A 20,631-nucleotide genomic window follows, 5' to 3' on the forward strand; every position below is an offset into this window, starting at 1 on the left:
GTGTTTTTTCTTTTTTGGCCAGTTCGATTGACTTATCATTTTTGCTGTTCCAACCAGGGGTCTAGAGCTAGGTAAGGAGCAGCGGAAATATATATATATATATATATATATTTTTATATATATATAGTATTGAATCTTCTTGGGTTTTTATGTGTATTTACTTCTTTCATATATTTGAACTTTTTAGTAAAAATCTTGGCTTTGATACTGACTCCAATTATTTTGCAGTAGTTTAATACTAGTAAGCTTGAATCTGTTGTCCCATTCTTGTCTTGTTTTTATTTTTTTTTGTTGCAGTTTCTTTTTGTTTCTTCTGTATTTTTGTGTGTGAGCATTTGGGGTCATGCTATTTAGAGTTTTTTGTTTGCCAAGAATTGGATGGAGCTGAAAAGATTGGTGCTTTATGTTCTATTCAAATAGATGGAATTAAGTTTTTGGTATGCTTGAATATTTTGCACTTGTTTACTAATAGTATTCTTTTTTCTCCTGTATTTTTGCACTTGTTTCTGCTGTATTTGTGTGTGTGAGCATTTGGGGTTACGCTATTTAGAGTTCTTTGTGTGTCAAGAATTGGTTAGAGCTGAAAAGATTGGTGCTTTATGTTCTATTCAAATAGCTGAAATTAAGTTTTTAGTATGCTTGAATATTTAGCACTTGTTTACTACTAGTGTTCTTGAATCTCTTTTTTTTTTTTATTTTTTTTTTTCAGTTTCTTTTTGTTTCTGCTGTATTTTTGTGTGTGAGCATTTGGGGTTATGCTATTTAGAGTTTTTTGCTAGCGAAGAATTGGATAGAGATGAAAAGATTGGTGCTTTATGTTCTATTCAAATAGATGAAATTAAGTTTCTAGTATGCTTGAATGTTTAAAGTGTTGAAATGAAATTGGTCTGAATATTGAAGATTCATATAGTTGATGCAACTAATTTGGATCAAGTTATGATGATGGATTGGTTTAATATAAATTTGAAATTGCTCTTGCTTTCGCAACCAACTATTGGTGTCATTTGATGCGTAAGAGTTTATATGAAAGCCCTTTTGATGCGTAAAGTTGTTTGAATGTGATTTCTTCTACTAGTGCTTTCTTGTACTTCCATTACTTCTTTTTCTGGACTACTTTGAACTGTTTTTTTCTTGAGTCGAGGGTCAATCGAAAACAACCTCTTTACCTTTGAGGTAGTGGTATAGTCTGCGTACACTACCTTGCAAGATCTCACTTTGTGGAACTATACACTGAGCATGTTCTTCTTGTTGTTGTTCTTCTTCTTCTACTATTAGTGTTGTAATTCTTTCTTCATTTTCATTTTTTTCAGTTATTTGTAACTGGATATTTATAGAGTAGTTCCTTGCTGCTCTGTCGAGAGGGTTGAAAGAAGTTTTGAAGAACTTGTGAGAAAACACTTGCAGTCCCCCCCCAATACATATCAATTTGCAGTTTAGAGTGTCATTCAGGGTAGTTGAGTAGAATTAGAGAACTGAAAGAATGGAAGAAATACAATCCCAATCGGATCATTATAGGTCTTCTTCTTCTTCGGCAAGTAGTCCAGCGAGTAGGGTGCCATCAAGTAATTTCTTCTACCTGAGGAAACCTGGTGCACTTAGACAACCAATTTCATTTGAAGATTCACCTGATTGGGAGGACACGGATATCGAAGTCAAAGTGGACGAAGGAGGCGATTCCATCAATGCTGCAACTACACCAGCCTCCCCTTCCCTGTCAAAAATTAATAGTGGTTCGTTGCCGTCTCCACCTTTACCAGACGGGGCAGTTATTACAAGGAAAATCGCTGGGGCATCTATTTGCTGGAAGGATTTGACAGTCACAATACGGGGAAAACGGAAATACTCTGATAAGGTGGTCAAGAGTTCAAATGGTTATGCATTACCTGGTACGATGACTGTAATTATGGGACCTGCCAAGTCAGGGAAATCAACGCTCTTGAGAGCCCTTGCAGGTTTGTGTTATATAGGGAAACATCTATTGGACTGCCTTTGTCAATATGTATGAATCATTCATAACCCATTTTTGTTCCTCTTCCTTAGGAAGGTTGCCTGATTCAGCCAGAATGTATGGTGAGGTTTTTGTAAATGGGACGAAAATGCACATGCCTTATGGTTCATATGTAAGTCTACGCTTTTTAACTCTTGTCGTTGAGTTGCTATTCAACTGTTAAAGTTGCTGCCGTGTGACCTGGAGGTCATGGGTTTGAGCCTTGGAAACAGCCTCTGGTAGAAATGCAAGGTAAGGCTACGTACAATACACCCTTGTGGTGGGGCCCTTCTCGGACCCTGCACATAGTGGGAGCTTTAGTGTACCGGGCTGCCCTTTTTTTAGTTGAGTTGCTATTCACAGTAGGCAAAACGCTATTCTTTATAAGCTCTGCCTTTTCATAAGGAACTCGTTTGTCTACAGGGATATGTTAACAGAGAAACTACTCTTATTGGAACATTGACAGTGCGTGAATTCCTCTACTACTCAGCATTGCTTCAACTTCCTGGGTTTCTTTGTCAGAAAAGGAGTGTGGTGGAGGACGCTATTGATTCTATGTCACTGGGAGATTATGCTAATAAACTTATAGGTGGACACTGCTACATGAAAGGTCTTCGAAGTGGCGAGAGAAGGCGTGTCAGTATTGCCAGAGAACTTGTTATGAGACCACACATTTTATTTATAGACGAACCCCTTTATCGACTTGACAGGTTTACTTCTTACACCAAGTTTAAATATCAAAAGGATTGTTACTGAACGCTGTTAACTTTATACTAAGCTATTCATTGTTGGTAAATACACACTTAACTTTCCTTCTTAGTGTCTGGATCTGGGTTAAATCGGCAAAAATGGTCTTTCAGATTGTATAGTGTGCTAGAGCTTATTTAGTAGCCACAAAATCCAATTTTCAACGTATTCTCTATCTTTTCTGTACCTTGAGTGTAAACATTATACAGCTCTCCTCCTTAATATGTTATTGACTAGATGGGCAAGGAGATTTATTGGCTGGTGTTATGTGTTACAACTTACATATGCACTGACGGAGAAAAAGATTGAATTTGCTAGCATCAAATAAATCCACATAATCCTGCGCGTAAGTTACCAAGATGTTACCCGCTTCAGATCCTTCAAGTCTCCGTTGAGTCATCAGATAATTATGAACCAAATCTTGCATACAAACACCACACATACTTCCCCCCTAACTAGGCCGATCCTCTGTCAGTCTAGCTTTCATCACAAAACCTTGATGTCGCTGAAGAGATTTACCTCCCCTTTGACAAGAAGCCAATTTTAACTTTTGATGCCTTCAGAGTTTCACTCTATATATGTTTATTAATGCGTTACTCTTAGTTGCCTGATGTTCGATCAATTGTTTCATTCAGTGTTTCTGCACTTCTGATGATGGTTACACTGAAGAAACTCGCAAGTACCGGCTGCACTCTGATATTCACCATTTACCAAAGCAGTACTGAAGTTTTTGGCCTTTTTGACCGCATTTGCCTCCTCTCAAATGGAAATTCGTTGTTTTTTGGGGAAACTTTGGCTTGCTTGCAGGTAATATATTTGAGTATGCTTCGACCCACTATATCCTTCTTGATTCTTGTACGTCTCTTTTTAGCAACCAGGCGTGCATCACATAGAAGAATTATATACTGAATGATACAAACTTGTGTTGCCATAAGTCTTTGGTTGCTCTTTTCTTCTATGTAGGATTCATAGACAATTGACGGTATGTGGCTTATTTGAAAATTTAGAAGCCACATGAATAATTCAGATGACACCCTCTACTATAGGATTAGAGTGCCCCCTGTAGTTTCTAGCTAAGGGGAAATCATATATTTGAATTATTGGGGCCAGACTTTTTCCCAAGGGCTAATATTGCAGAATCAAAGGGTTTGGAGGGAGGGGGGGGGATGATTTAATATTTTTGTCTAGTGGTGGGTCAGAAGCTGTGTTTTCTTAGGCAGTATTCTCTCTCAATAAGAAGAACTAACATATCATTTATTGTTGTTGTTGTTGGTGAAGCACTTTTCAAATGCTGGTTTTCCTTGCCCAATCATGCAAAGTCCTTCGGATCATTTCTTGCGTGCCATAAACACGGAGTTTGACAGGATTATCGCTATGTGCAAAAGTTGGCAGGTATTTATGTGAAACTATTTGAACTCTTTAAGTTGTTGCTTTAGCAACTCAATCATACTGATTCTTGTTGGTTTATTTGCTAATAAGATGAATAGAACATTTACCGTTTTACTTTGCTGATTTTACTACCATCATGCTGCTGTTCTATTGTTTAGAGTCAATCTTCTTTTACAGAGGAATATCTGAGTGTCCCAACAATTCCCTCACAACCCCCCTTCTCCAAGAAAAAGAATTTATGGTTTTCCTCAAGTTTGTGGACCTTGTTTTCTGGATAGGATGACCACGGAGACTTGTCAGCGGTGAACATGGATACTGCTGTTGCTATACGTACTCTTGAAGCAACCTACAAATCATCAGCAGATGCTGCTGCTCTCGAGACTATGATAGTGAAGCTCACTGAGAGGGTATGTTTTTACAGGAGATCTGTTATCTGTCACTATTAACTTCATCCAATATTTGAATATTCCTTATAGTTGGGAGATAACATATTTAACTCATTCAGTTGACAATGAATTTATTGTGTCAAACGGTTACTCCCACCGTTCCATTCTTATGGAACTATTTCCTTATAGTTCGTACCAAAAAGAATGATATCTTTGTGTATTTGGAAATAATTTGACTTGAAAATTTTCATGTTACGCTTGATGACATGTTTTTATAGCCGCATAAATGTCCCGGCAGGTTTGGAACTACAAGTTTTATAAGTCTTATGTTTCTTTCTTAAACTCCATACCAAGTCAAACTATGCTACATAGGTTGGAACGGATGGAGTACTTTAAGATGTTGGCATTATCGCTGTTTGATGGTTAAGAAATAATGGTAGTCGGGAGAAATGACTAAAACCCTTGAAGGATGCAATTGCTATACACTCCCTGGTCATATTCATTCGTCCTCATCACTTCAAAATTTTGTTATTTCCTTCTTAACACTTCAAAGTTTTCATTAACAGAAGTTTGTCTTCCTAAATTAGTGGTAAGATTTTAGCTTTATGAAACAACCGTTACTACTAGGGCCCGAACTTCAATATACTCTCTGATTTGTTGCTATTGTTGTTCAGGAAGGTCCATCTCTCAAAAGCAAGGGAATGGTAGGCAACATTACACGAGTTGCTGTGTTGACTTGGAGATCCTTATTGATTATGTCGAGGGAGTGGAAATACTATTGGCTTAGGTTGATCCTATATATGCTTCTCGCGCTTTGCATTGGCACTGTATTTTCTGGATTGGGGCATACCTTATCATCTGTAGTGGTAAGCTGATAGCTATCAAGACATTAAGTTGTGTGCTATATGTTGTGCGGGCATGCCATGATAACTTTTTGCTAGAAATCTTTCTTATTTTTCTAAACACTGACCTCTTTATTGTGATGCAGACACGAGTAGCAGCAATTTTTGCATTTGTTTCATTCACCTCTATATTGAGCATTGCCGGTGTACCTGCACAAATGAAAGAAATCAAGGTGATCCCTATAACTTTTTCGTGATTCTTTTGGATAGCACGCGCGAATGATTCCTTGCACATATACTGATTTCATGTTGGAAATGAATACAAGAGATGCATGTCTGCCGAACATAAGAGGCCACACATGGGAAACTGTAGACAGTACTCATCCTCTTATGGTCGCTTACTAGGCCACGACCGTTCTTGTCGTGACAATGTAATCTTTAATCCTGTTTCAGCTTCAATTTCCTGGAATATCAAAATCAATGTTAGAGAACCTACTAAAGTTTTCTGTTAAACCTGTGTTTCAATCTCTGTATCAGAAACACTAGAGGTCTATGTTGATTGGACTCGTCAAAATTGTCAATGGGTGCGTGTCGAATTCACCAAAATTAGAGTATTTTTGAAGAATCCGACACAGGTGCGGCATCAAAAATAAAGAGTCCGCCTAACTTAGCTAGAGGTTATTTTCCACCCTTTCTATCATCTCTATGCGAACCAAAAGATCGCTTAAAATGTGAAGTTATGAGGTCTAGATATGATACTCTTATTGCAATTTTGGGGGATATGGTATCAAATATGTCTACTTGAATGTTTTCGGCTACAATGCTACGCCAGGTGTAATGTCTTAATACTCGACTACAAAGTGTAAACAGGATAATTAGTATAGCATGTATCCAACCTTTCCTTCAATGGAGGTAACTATATAATCTGTAACTGATTTCAATTCATATTTCACTTTCTTTTGCAAAAGTTAGATTTCACTAGTGAACGTGCTGTAGGCCAGTTTGTTGTTTGGTCATCTAGCTCAAAAGAAAAGAAGGGGGAAAAACGAAGACTAATCTGGCTGTTTCTACTACATGCAGATATACGCGTGTGAAGAATCAAACCAACATTCTGGGGCATTTATTTTCCTACTTGGGCAACTTTTTGCCAGCATACCTTTCTTGTTTCTCATCTCCATTTCGTCAAGTCTCGTCTTCTATTTTCTTGTTGGACTCCGGGATGAGTTCAGCTTGCTGATGTATTTCGTGCTGAATTTCTTCACATGCCTATTGGTAAATGAAGGATTGGTGCTAGCTGTTACTTCCATTTGGCAAGACGTCTTCTGGAACATCTTGATTTTGGTCTCCATACAAGTAAGTTTCGTCTTAAATCTTAATGCGTTGAAGATATTACTTTCCAAGAATGAAGTTTACATATTTCAATGATAAAGAGGCTGTATGAGTTTCTACAAGGGAACCGGGAGAATTGGATCGTTCACATGAGATCTTCCCTTGTCTAGGATTTATACGACTTTGGTCTTCTACATTTCAGGTGATAATGATGCTCTCCGCTGGCTTTTTAAGAATCAGAAGTGCTTTGCCCAGACCAGTATGGATGTACCCCATTTCTTATATAGCTTTTCATACTTACTCTATCCAGGCAAGTTTGAAAATGGCTAAGCAATTTGTTATTAGTTCTTTCAAATGCATGTACTTGTGATCACTAGGTGGTCGTGTCTTATATACAACAACATATCCAGTGTATGCAGACCTTCTCTATACCTCTCGGAGGTAGAAAGCCTGGTTGTCTCTTATATGTAATCTAAAAATCTGCATCGTTATTTCAGGGACTGTTGGAGAACGAGTACATCGAGACCTCTTTTGCAATTGGTCAGGTGAGGACGATATCTGGCAATCAGGCTTTGCAAAATGTATATGACATATCTACTGATAGCAACTCTAAGTGGAACAATTTGTTAGTGTTGTTTCTTATGGCTGTTGCGTATCGAGTTCTTGTTTTTGTTTTGCTCAAGTTTTATGTCAGGAAAAACCTCTTTTTCCCTAAACTATTTCTATGTAACCAAAATACAAAGAATTCAAGATAAATACTATATACTCCTATCAACTTTTGGCTTCAGTTTCTCCTGTGCATTCAACAGTCAGTAATCTTGTTAACTTTGAGCTATTGCCGGAGTTTAGAATTCGTACGCTTACTAAAAGTGATGAACAAATTCTATGTTGCTTCGACTCTCCAAAAATGTTGTTGCACCCATATCGGGTCTATAAAAATGCACTATGGTTGGAGTTATTTGGAGAGTCTGAGCAATAGGGGATTAAAAGCAAGCCAAATATTCTCTAGGGAAAAGCAGGATGTATACAGCACACAATTAAGATTTACTTTTATTATAACAAACACAAGTAACAGAACTCTTGAGCTATCTTGGATAACCAAGGCACCTCAAAAGAAAGACCAAACGACTCGACTATGTCTTATGCCACCGCCTGTCGAGCACCCAATTCTGCGAAAAGATGCCTGACATACAAGGCGGAAAGCGAGGACCTAACAACCACATTAAAGACTGAACAAGAACAACAAGAGTAAAGGAAAACAAGTCTGCATAACATACTTTATTATAGTAGATAGTTTGGGTATCTCCAGAATTGAACTGCACAGTTCATTTTGCCTTCTTAGCAGCAGCCTTGGTGATCTTTGCACCAGTTGGGTCCTTCTTGTCAACACTCTTGATAACACCAACAGCAACAGTTTGACGCATGTCCCTAACAGCAAAACGTCCCAATGGTGGGTAATCGGAGAATGTCTCTACCACCATAGGCTTGGTGGGAATCATCTTAACCATACCAGAATCACCGTTCTTCAAGAACTTAGGCTCCTTCTCGAGTTCCTTACCAGAACGCCTGTCAATTTTGGTCAAGATTTCAGCAAACTTGACAGCAATGTGGGAGGTGTGACAGTCCAGCACTGGGGCATATCCATTTCCAATCTGTCCTGGATGGTTCATGATGATGACCTGGGAAGTGAAGCTCGAAGCCCCCTTAGCCGGGTCATCCTTGGAGTTGGATGCAACATATCCACGTTTCAGATCCTTAACCGCAACATTCTTGACGTTGAAACCAACATTGTCACCAGGAAGTGCCTCCTGAAGAGCTTCGTGATGCATCTCAACAGACTTAACTTCAGTGGTCAGACCAGTAGGACCAAAAGTCACAACCATACCAGGCTTGATGATACCAGTTTCAACGCGACCAACAGGGACAGTTCCAATACCTCCAATCTTATAGACATCCTGAAGTGGGAGACGCAGGGGTTTGTCCGAGGGCCTCTTAGGCTCATTGATCTGGTCAAGAGCCTCAAGAAGCGTTGGACCCTTGTACCAGTCTAGGTTTGTTGATCGCTCGATCATATTATCTCCCTCAAAACCAGAGATGGGGACAAAGGGGATCTTGTCAGGGTTGTAACCAACCTTCTTGAGATAGGAAGACACTTCCTTCACGATTTCATCGTACCTAGCTTTTGAGTACTTGGGAGTGGTCGCATCCATCTGACGGCAACCAAAACATATTAGCAAACACGACACATCGTCCTCCTTTAGTTAAACATTAATAACAACAACAACAAACCAGTGTATTCCCACACAGTGGAGTTTGGGGAGGGTAAAATGTAAGCAGTCCATACCACTACCTCTGGAGAGGTAGCAAGGCTGTTTTCGATAGACCCCCGGATCAGGACAAAGAATAATAAACAAATTCATAATAAAGCATGAAACAAGATGGAACAACAGAAATGAGCCCACATAGTAATACCCTATACTAACAAACTAAAGGCACCCCCACCCCAAAGCTCTCGTAACTACTAACTGACCCACCCACAGGCACTAACCTTCTACCCTAATTCGCGTCCTCGAAACCTTCCTATCTAGGGTCATGTCCTCAGCAAGCTTTAACTGCTCCATGTCAAGTCTAATCACCTCCCTCAAATATTTCTTCGGCCTACCCCTACCCCGCCTGAAACCATTCAAAGCCAACCTCTCACACCTACGAACTGGGACATCCGTGCCCCTCCTCATCACATGCCTGAACCATCTCAACCGAACTTCCCGCATCTTGTCCTCCACCAAAGCCACTCCAACCTTCTCCCGGATAATCTCATTCCTAACCCTCTCACTCCCGGATAAGCCCTTCAGAGTTAACATTAAACTTGAAAAAAGGACAAACCTTGTTGCAGCAGCAAATCATTTGCCTGACACCAAGGGTGAAAGCAAGCAACGCATGCTCACGAGTCTGTCCATCCTTAGAGATACCGGCTTCAAAACCGCCAGTAGTTGAGTCGATAATGAGCACAGCACAGTCAGCTTGAGAGGTACCAGTAATCATGTTCTTGATAAAATCCCTGTGACCAGGAGCATCAATCACAGTACAGTAGTACTTGGTTGTCTCAAACTTCCACAAGGCAATATCAATGGTGATACCGCGCTCGCGCTCAGCCTTGAGCTTGTCAAGCACCCAGGCATACTTGAATGACCTCTTGTTCATCTCAGCAGCTTCTTTCTCGAACCTCTCAATGACACGCTTGTCGATACCACCTAGCTTGTAGATCAAGTGACCAGTGGTGGTCGACTTTCCAGAGTCGACATGGCCAATAACCACAATGTTTATGTGAACTTTTTCTTTACCCATGTTGATCAACTAAAAGACTGCAACAACAGAAGCAAAAAACTCTCCCCAGTTAATACACCAACACAAAAGAAAGCATGTGCTCCCTGCCCACAACAATCTGACAATTCGCACAGAAAAGGCACGCATACATACCGGGAAGCAAAAATCAGTAATACAGAATGTGGACAAACATATTTGGTTACAATTTTGAAACAAATTAATAATCAAAACAAGCTGCAAAGCTATAGAAACTGATCAATCATCAACAAAATTTGCATCAAAATTCATCAAAGCTAGCTGCAAATCTACAAAAACTGAGCAATTAATGAACAAAATTTGCATCAACTGAGCAGTGAAGTGAACAAAATTTGCATCAAATTAATCAAAACTAGTAGAAAATCTACATAAAATTAAAGCGATCATCGAGCAAACTTTACATCAAAATATATCAAAACTAACTTGCTATATTTGCATCAAAACTAACAGAAACTGATCGATCATCGAACAGAATTTGCATCAAACTTAGCATAAAAACTAAAATCAACTCATCTATAAAACTGAGGTATCATCGAACAAAATTTGCATCAAAACTATTAGAAAATCCACATAATAAAGTAAGCGATGACATCAAATTTGGCACAAATCAACATAAAATAAGCAAAAATGAGCGAAGCATATCATATATATGATCCTACTAACCTTGACAAGCCAAACGAAAGCGAAGTATAAATGTCTCTCTTAAGTTGGACAACAAAGATAATAATTATGAAGAATAAATGAACTGAGCCACAAATATCTCTCTCTCTATATATATATATACTGTGAGCACTTAAGTCGGTTTACTTACTTTAATTTATTTTTTAGGTAGTAATCAAAACAAGTCAACGCAATTATATTGATCTCATTTACTTGCCCTCCAAGTCCTACATATAATAATACTCGCCCCTTACTTTTTAGTTGGCATTATTTAGATTTTCAAAAATTATATAAAAAAGTAATATAATATAATATAATTAAAAATATATTTTAAAAATATTAATCAAAATTTACATAGTTTAATTATAAAAAAAAAAAAAAAAACCGTGTCAACTAAAAAAGGAACGGAGGGATCTCATATGTTAAGTCTTGTTCCTAATAATAATACATATTTTTTCTACTATAATAATTATTATTAGTAGTAATAAAATCCTTTGATTTGTAAAAACAGACAAGTAAATTGAAACATCTATTTTTATTACTGAAGTAAAGTAAAATGAATGAAAGAAGTAGTAGTCAAATTTATAATTTTGACATATTATTTACCTTCCTCCTTTTAAAATAGTTGATCCTTATTGACTTGTCACTCTCCTTTAAGAAAATATTAATTAGATGCTTATTTTATCAAATTAATATTATTAATTATGTTTTGAAAGTATAAATTATATTATATATACTTTAAGTAGCCAATTAATAATAGAAATAATTTTGAAAGAACATAATAAAATTTTCTTAATTTCATAAATAAATAACTAAATTAAAAGAAATATTTTTAGTAAAAAGTTAACTATTTCTAAACGGAGAGAATATTAATAACCCTAGTTTCACAAAAAAAAATAAAATGGAACAATGAGAGAGAGTTTCAAACAAATTCATTGAACTCCATTTACTTATTTGAAACGCAATTGGTCAATTTTACTTGGCCTCCAAGTCCTCCTATGTCCACATTTTTCTTTTTATATGTCCTTATGATGTTGACATATTCCAACACTTCTTTTTTAAAAAAATTAATACGTACTTTCTTCGTTCATTTTTACTTATCCATTATACTAAAAACGTTCATTTTTATTTATCCATTATACTAAAAATAACTAAAAATAGATGTCCAACAATAATGTGTTGAAAGGTCAAAGAAGTTGGCGACCTAAAAACAGGAATAACCAAAGCCTCAATGAGAGACAGTCGTAACTATAATGGTTGGCGACCTAAAGACAGGAATAACCAAAAGTACTTGTAGGATACGCTTCTACCCGCACGAAAAGCATAATGATCAGGGCACGTACTTGAATTAGGTTTTTTCGGTGTTCTCGTTGAAACACGCAAGCATACTCTTGCTTCTGGGGACATTGATCTAAAGCTCGAATACGATCCCTTTTTCTTCTCTACCATGATGAATCAATTGAATTAATGTAGGCATCACCCTTTCCTTTGTTCTTCCCTCCAATTTTTGCCTTATCACTAGTGGTTACTCCCGACCCGAAGCATCCTTTTTCATTCATAGAGAGATCGAATCGTCAAAATCAATAAAAAGCCATCATGGCGCCTGGACGGAAAGATCCTATGAAGCTCTTGCTATGTGTGGGTCTGGGTAAAGTCCGGAACACAAGGGTCAAGTCTTACCTTGCATTTTTGCAAGAGGTTGTTTCCACAACTTGAACGCATGATTTCCCGGTCACATGACAACTCTAAAAAAGTCATTGCATATAAGAATAATAAATTTCATGTCTACAATGCCACTTGGCACTTCCAAATCATAAGAACTAGAGAAAATAGATACCAAAAAAGGCAGCCGGATTCACTAACGCTCCTGCTATGTGTGGGTCTGGGTAAGCACCGGAGCACAAAGGTCTAGCCTTACCTTGCATTTCTACAAGGGGCTGTTTCCACGGCTTGAACGCATGACCTGTTGATCACATGACAACTCTAAAAAGTCATTGCAAAAAAGAATACTAACAAATTTCATGTCTAACATCTTTGCAATATCCCCTTTTCCTTTTGAGTTTCTTCAAAGTTTACATTAGTCATTCAACAAATTTAATGCCGATTTCGTTTGACAATGCCAGTGTATTCAAATTAACAAAAAACCTAGACAAAAAAACTAGGAGGGAAATAGGTCATCGTCAATCTAGTGCCACTATAAATGAAGACTCGATGGCAGTCTTCATCCGTTCGTTCGACTTTTCTCCAGATTTTGCTTAGGAAACACTCCCTCCGGTGAAACGTAGCAAAAATGCACTTGTTACCTGTCATTGTCAAACCACATTTCAGCAGGAAAATTGTGAATTTGGACCGAAAAAATGAGGATGAATGCAGCGCTTTTCCACATTGTATGAAATGATTATAAGATCGAAATGCAGATAAAAAGAAAATTTTGCCTCCAATAATGCAAAACTCAGAGGCATTTAGATTTTACCTGACAGCAAGTTATAACTCTTTATCATCATCTGCTTCAGCTTTTGTGGCTGCTTTCTCTGCTTCTTCTAGTGCAAAATTTTTCAACGATTCAATATCCCTCGTTCCTGCAGCAACAGAAGTAGAGTACAGAAGATAAGAGACCAGACATTGATCTCAATCACTTAGAATCGTCGAGTTGACAATCAGTCGATTATCAAATGAAAAGAAGAGACAATGCAGCAAAAGGGTTGGGACAAAGGAGTTCAAATGTCTTGTACAAGAGGGGGTGAAAAATCGTGGTTATATCTTATGGTAATATTCAGTCTTAACATTATGATAGACACTAAAGGAACATTAAGACGTAAAAAAGAGAATGAACGAAGAAAACCTATACTTTCATTCACTCAAAATGACAGGATGATAAAGCCTCGAGTGCAAAGGAGGAATGCAAGACACTCAATTATTATCAACAAAAATCTGATCAACTTTCCTTTTAAAAACATCACGCTAGCACCCTAACTCCTGGTGGGTGTCTGGTCAATGTAACAAAAATACAACTTCATATAAGAACTGAACTTGTGACGACTTGCTAGCGAAATAAATCCCTAAATGTGGCTGCTATATAACCAAGCATTTCAGCTGCTTATCTACCTCTTTTAGAATTCTTCATGTGGTTGACCTTACAGCGAAGTACTCAACTTCATAAATTCATCACACCCGTCCTAAAAGTAATTTGACATGGTCCACAAGCTCCATTACTAGATGTCCAAACATGTTTGATAACTAAATGCCCCTGGCACCTAAGCAAGAAATGGCTAAAGCTGCCTCCACCAAATTCATGTGACAAACTTGCTAGTTTTAGATGTCCGAAATGTGTTTGACACAGTTCTACGCTATTATCTAGTTCAAGAATTCACTTCACTTTAAAATGAAAAATTTAAAGCATGATATGTAACACTTCTTTTATCGCATTAACTTCAATATTTTCTTCTACACGGACTGATATAATCACAGGATAGTTCAGAAGAGCAGATACAGATGGGTTGAGTAGAAAAACAAATCCAAATTACGTATCCTTGTATTATGAAACAAGAGAAAGGATATTTCAAATCGACTTTGAGATAGCTATGATAAATTTCAATGAAAAACCTTCTACCTTGGTACTTTGCGACCTCTTCTCCATTGTAGAAGAGTTTGAATGTAGGGTATGAATGGATATCAACTTTGTTACACACTGGCTTATCTGTACCACAATCAACTTGTCCCACCTCTATCTCATCCTCCCCTTCCATTGTTTTCCCTAAATCATCCCAAAGTGTTCCCAGGTTCTTGCTGAAAAAAGGTTTCAGAATTAGTAAAACAGAAGAACCTTGCAAGGAAAATATAGCAATGAACATATCAATGACTAAAATTCTGATGTATATGAATAGAACGCAAAGGTAAAACAGACATCATCCTCTCCATTAATTATGTCACTCACTTAATAATATAACGACTTTATATCATAGCAATATGCCTGAACTTGCAGTGAAGAGGCAAGCCACATTCATGCATTACAGGTTTCACAGAGCACCAAGGCACCTTTAGCAATATAAATCTGGAAACTCTAGAAAACCCTTCATGGATCAAGTGGGATGAAGGTTCATATGTGGAGAACAAATGATGTCATTATGCCATGTTGTTTTGAGTGTGGAGTGTGGAATATTATGAAGGTGTGGGAAGATTTTGATGGTAACATCTCTTTAGAGTTGGAGATGGGAGTAGGGAAAACTTTTGGAGCCATAAATGGTGTGGGTACTTGTGTTAAAGAATGAGTTTCCATGTATGCATTGGTGTCCAGAAAATCAGGAGATGTCTAGGGGGAGGGACGTTTTGAGATTTGAGTTACAGGAGGGATTTCCAAGATTAGGAGATGAATGAGTTTTAAAGTTTGCTTGCTTTACTTCATTAGCATGGTGAGCCAGCTGATAGATCTGATGCTTTGAGATGAGAGTTGGGAAATAACAAAGTTTTCTACCTTACCTATCAAAAAAGAATAACAATAACAAAGTTTTTCACTGTGAAGGCTTCTTATGAAAAGCTTTTGGTTAGGGAGGAGGATTGTTCTCCATGGAACTCGATTTGGATCCCTATGGTTCCAAGGAAGGTATTTATCACGTAGTCAGCGCTACAAGAGGGGCGATTTTGACAGCGGAAAACGTAAACCTTAGGAAATGTAAAGTTGCTTGCATTAATTGGTTTTACTTATGCAAGGAAGTGGGTGAGAATGTGGATCACCTTCTGCTACGTTATAGTCTAGACAAAAGAAAGTGCGCAACATGCTAATAATGGTAATTAGCATGTATATAAAACATGCTCCAGATTTTCCTTCATTTGACCAAAAATAGTTAGATGTCACCTAGCACTCCACAGAGCAGCGATAAGTGTATTACCAAGAGGATTCTTCATATGTGCATTGCTAACAAAAGAATGTTCGACGCTGGTTAACGTGGAGACAGCAACTATGGCTTGGAACCATGTTACAAGCATCCCTTTCAAAGATTTTTGCCCTAATTGGTTTATCATTTTGATCCTGATAGTAGACTTACGTAGCAATAAACACTAAGTTGCACTTGTCTTTTCAGGAGAAAAACATTTCGCCCTAGTTTCCAAATGGTTATAATTGCTTACTCCCAATTCATGATTTTATAAGGAAGCAGATGCTGCTGACATTCGATAATTTAGTCATCCCTGTATATTCCAGACAAATCCACCATTTATACAGAAGGACAAGATGAGATACTAACGCAGACTAGTTTTGAAAGACTTACCAGTGCTTACACCATGGAACACAAAATTTGACAAACCATGCCGTGTCCTTCTCGTTTATCTAAATGAAATCCAAAAGAACAACATGAGTATGGTATGGAAGCCACTCAAGGAATTGCAAAAAGACAACATCTACAAACTCAATAGTGCAAGTATTATTTGGTTCGACGTTGACCACAAATTGATGGTAAAACAAATCATAAGAAAACATAAAGAGAACTTAAATATTTTACTAAACACGTCAACTGCTTACCTATTAAACCAGTCTCAGTACTTGAGGGTCGTTTGGTTCAGAAAAAAATTATGCAGAATCAGTATTGCAGATTTTAATAATGTGGGGATGGTAATACAAGGATTAGTAATATATGGATTGTAATGTTGAGATTATTTTTGTTGTATGTTTGATTTGTTTCAAATATGCAATGTGTAATCTAAAGTATGTTTTTACTTTATAAATAAGCTAAAAGTTTATTTACTTTAAACTAGGCAATGTGTAATTGGAGTTGCTTCTGAATGTCCAGACAATCATGTTTGTTATAGAATCAATCATCGGCCAATGTTTTGTTTTTTGGTATACAAGGGAAAACCTGAGGCTTTTTTGTCTCTTTAGTTGTTTCAATCACCTTATTCTTATTCCATGTTTCATCCGCATAACTTATGAAGGTATTATTTATGGCAACATAAATAAAGAAAGCAAATATGGTATAACTAATAAGAAATAAGCAACCAAACGGTGTATAATTTAAGGCCAAATACATAAGTAGACTCCTAAACTTGGTCGACACTTACATTTTGAAACCTGAACTAGGAGTAGTATCTATTTAGCGTAAGTGGAACATCTCTTTTCTTTCGTTTCCTCCTACTCTCTCGCCCACCACCATCTACCACATTCCTCTTCTATCCCTCCACCATTGCCGTAACCGAAGGAATGCCACTACTAAAATTTCCCTTTTTTTACAAAAAGTTTAAATAATTCACTTTCTTCTTCATTCTCAGCCTATTAAATAATCTAGAAACCACCAAAAACCAAATCTAACCCCACGACATCAAATTCTTCCAAGAAAGCATCTCATGGTTATTCTAATATTCAAATCCTGAAATGATTCCATCTAAACTTCTAAAACATTCTCCATTGGTTTTCCTATTTCTAGCTTCATTCATCATTATTCAATCATCCTCTGAACTCACAAACGTTGTGGTTGTGCCAACTAGAAATTTCAAGACCCATCTGGGGTTTACTCACAACAACTAAACACCCTTTTTGACAGCTTGGTTTCTCAATCTATAGCAGCTAGAATTCAGCTTAATGGGTGTTACTTGCACTACGAGGTGATTGGGTATCAGAAAATGGGGACTTGACTAGCGATGGGTTTGGGACAGTGACAGGTAGGGGGGACGACGAGGCGTTTAGGGCGGTGGCACGTAGGGATGACAACGCATTTGGGAAAGTGGCACGTAAGGGACGACAAGGAGTTGGGGATGGCTGGTTTTTCTTCTTTTTATTCCTTTAGTTGACATGTCGTTCTCATTCGCGTTGTTTTGCATGCCATAGCATGTCATATTCATGCACCACACATAATTTAGAATTATCAAATTTGCATTCAAAAGGTACATTTTCTACAACATAAAGTGTTTAATAGCTACTAACTGTAGTTCAAGTGTCAAAATGGAAGAATTAGACAAGTTTGCATTGTGAGAGCACTTGCACCCAAAATGATCCGTAACAGGTACCGATAGGGACCTCGAACTCTCCAAAAATGTTTTTGTACCCATGTCGTATACGTAAAAATATACTACTTACAGGCCGATCCGACACACACCTGTTTACATTTTTGAAGAGTTCGAGCAAATATAGAGTACGAAAACACTCATTTCTTACTTTGGCAAAAATAACCAAAAGACACCGAGCAAACCATCAAATTAACCAGGTCAAATATAGATATCATCACTTGATTACTAATGAAATATCATCTTGAAAACAAATACAACAGCAAAATAAGAGCAATAATTAATTGAAAAGTCAAACATACATGTTACAGATTATCTAAATACTAAAACTTTTCTGAACGGCAAAGTTAATATCTGATCTAAAAACAACAAACTAAATGCTATGTTGCTTGAAATCTTCAAAATGTTGACGGGGTGCATGCCAAATTCTACAAAAGTTGTCTAATTTAGGAGAATCCCGCACACACAGATATGGCAGTATTTTTGAAGAATCGGAGCTTTCACACACCTCAGACTAAATCCATGAGATACCTACCACCTCCCACTCACAACCGATAGATATCACACCTCGACTAAGACTAAATCCATGGGATACCTACCACCTCCCACCCACAACCAACAGATATCACACCTCGACTAACACTAAATCCATGGCATACCTACCACCTCCCACCCACAACCAACAGCTATCACACCTCGACTACATCCACAGGATCAGTGGCGGACCCAGGATTTAAGTAGAGCGGGTGCTTGCTACAGTAAAAAAATAAAAAATTACCTCAACTAGGTTTGAACCCGACCACACCTACCAATGGAGGATCAACCTAAATGCCAGTGCACCTAATCAATTTCTTGTTTAGTGGGTGCTTTTATATAATTTATACCCATTTTCATATATTTTTTATATAATTATACCTATTCCGCGTCGAGTTTAGTGGGTGCCGGAGCACCCAAAATTTATGTGTCGGTCCGCCCATGCACAGGATACGTGCAAACTCCTAGAGTTACCTGCTATACATATGAAATCAGGTAACTCTGTTCACAAAAGTTAGGAACCAGGAGAAGCTAGAAGAATCACCTAGTGTTGTTTCTTTTTATCTCAGATAATTTAAAAGTAGCATATTCACAGTATTTTTCAAGAGTCGGGGCAACATACATACACACTAAAAACAATTAAATCAGACTAAAAATAGTACTAACAAAAGCAACGAAAAAAGTAAGTGTATTATTTACCTTATCATTAAACGTATCGCCTGTAAGGGTAATCACTTCAGCTTTACCGATGTACATCGAACTCAACAGAAAGATACAACACAATAAGATTAACGAATAGAGTTTCATTGCAGCCCAAATTTTTTATTCTAATGAAAAATTGCTCAGATTTGGATGCCTAAATCGAATTGAAGAAGATGGGGAATTGAAAGGAGAAAAGGGCAGAAGAAGGAAAGAGAAGGTGTGTTTGTGAATATATACGTAAAAGAAGTTATGGACTATTTTGTCCTTTTATTTAAAAAAGAAAAGAGGAAGTACTTTAACTAGTGTTCAGTTCAGTCAACCAGAAGTTCAATTGTATGTATAGTAAATACTAAGACAGCATATGCTAAAATAAAAAAAATACTAAAAATCTGATATGTGTATAAATAACATAAATAACATTACACTCTCTCCTATTTTTTTAATTACTTTACTCTCTCCCTATTAATATATATAACATAACCGACATATACATAGCATTCTGTGTATATATTGGGATTTTTGTAATATGTTTAGGAAGTTGAGATTTTTTGTAATATTAAAAACATAAATTGTGTATTTGTGTAATTTTTAGTAAAAAAAAAAACAGGAAAAAGAGCACACTCTATGGCCTTTTCAGAAAATAATAGCTCAAGTTTGTGCATTTGGACATATAATGTCTTAGTCGGATAAACAAATGTCATTTTATGGCCATTTCCTAATCTTTTCCAATTTAGGTCATTTTGGTTCACGTACTCCATATACAATATTAATACAGTCTATATACAATACTGATACAATATTCAACTTGAACAATTCGACCCTTTTAAAAATATTTTAATTTTTTGGGGAAAAATGACACTCTATGACCTTTTTAGTAAATAACAGCTAAGTTTGGGCATTTGGACATATAATGTCCAGTCAGGTAAACAAATGTCATTATATGGCCATTTCCTAATCTTTCTCAATTTAGATCATTTTGGTCCACGTAATTCATATACAGTCCATATACAATGCTGATACAGTCTATATACAATATTGATACAATATTCAACTTAGGTAATTCGGCCCTTTTAAAAACATTTCAATGTTTTTACTATAAATTTTTTAATTGATCAAATATTCTACTTTTTTTTATTGTTTAGAAATAATAATTAAATTATATTAAAACAATATAATTATTAAATAGAATATGTATCTATATAAGATATATGTATAAAAATTATATAGTTCTATCAAATGTATATGTACATAATATATATAAAAAATATATAGAGAGTGTATAAAAATTATATAATTGTTGTATAAAACGTGTAAAAAAAAATGTAAAGTTGTTATATAAATTGTGTATCAAAACTGTATAATTTTCATATAGAATATTTATATGTATAAGATTTGTATAGAAACTGTATAAAAGGTGCGTAGAAACGGTATAGAACAAGTCAATAAATTGAAATAGCTAAAAAGTAAAATTTAAATTTCATGGCCATTTTCATGGAAATAGTTTAATTTGAAGTATCGTTTCAGTCCTTCCCCAAAAGAAATACATAGTACAGAAACCTCTAAATCTACTCTCCCTTTCTTTTCTCCTCCACTACTTTTGTCTTCTTCATCAGTGTCAAGGGTGACTCAAGGATAAGGCTAGTAAAGCGGCTATTTTAGGTCCCAAAAATTTTGAGGCCCCAAAAAATTTAATATAAATTTTATG

The 20,631-nt window shown here is 36.7% G+C and overlaps 3 protein-coding genes across 3 annotated transcripts; 1 reads left to right on the forward strand and 2 right to left on the reverse strand.

The window, feature by feature from the left end:
• Positions 1 to 1,310: 1,310 nt before the first annotated feature.
• LOC107847446 (ABC transporter G family member 3) lies at positions 1,311 to 7,467 on the forward strand (the record flags this gene model as incomplete). Its single annotated transcript, XM_047400011.1, is given in 11 exon segments — positions 1,311 to 1,952; positions 2,041 to 2,120; positions 2,411 to 2,697; positions 3,370 to 3,541; positions 4,013 to 4,126; positions 4,402 to 4,530; positions 5,184 to 5,375; positions 5,498 to 5,584; positions 6,432 to 6,704; positions 6,883 to 6,990; positions 7,178 to 7,467. Coding segments are annotated over 11 exon segments (2,172 nt in total). The 3' UTR covers positions 7,436 to 7,467.
• Positions 7,468 to 7,703: 236 nt separating this feature from the next.
• LOC107847447 (elongation factor 1-alpha) lies at positions 7,704 to 11,619 on the reverse strand. The gene is made up of 3 exons (XM_016691695.2): positions 10,704 to 11,619; positions 9,564 to 10,042; positions 7,704 to 8,890 (listed from the first exon to the last, which is right to left on the reverse strand). The coding sequence occupies exons 2-3, from the start codon at positions 10,023 to 10,025 to the stop codon at positions 8,006 to 8,008; spliced, it is 1,347 nt and encodes a 448-aa protein (XP_016547181.1). The 5' UTR covers positions 10,026 to 10,042; positions 10,704 to 11,619; the 3' UTR covers positions 7,704 to 8,005.
• A 1,098-nt stretch (positions 11,620 to 12,717) lies between these two features.
• Positions 12,718 to 19,235, reverse strand: LOC107848484 (protein disulfide-isomerase 5-1). The gene is made up of 5 exons (XM_016693259.2): positions 18,924 to 19,235; positions 15,965 to 16,023; positions 14,311 to 14,486; positions 13,174 to 13,279; positions 12,718 to 13,003 (listed from the first exon to the last, which is right to left on the reverse strand). Exons 1-4 carry the CDS (start codon positions 19,029 to 19,031, stop codon positions 13,185 to 13,187), a joined length of 438 nt encoding a protein of 145 aa, XP_016548745.1. The 5' UTR covers positions 19,032 to 19,235; the 3' UTR covers positions 12,718 to 13,003; positions 13,174 to 13,184.
• Positions 19,236 to 20,631: the final 1,396 nt, after the last annotated feature.

This window comes from Capsicum annuum, chromosome 11 (genome assembly GCF_002878395.1).
Source record: "Capsicum annuum cultivar UCD-10X-F1 chromosome 11, UCD10Xv1.1, whole genome shotgun sequence".
NCBI classification, from domain to species: Eukaryota; Viridiplantae; Streptophyta; class Magnoliopsida; order Solanales; family Solanaceae; genus Capsicum; species Capsicum annuum.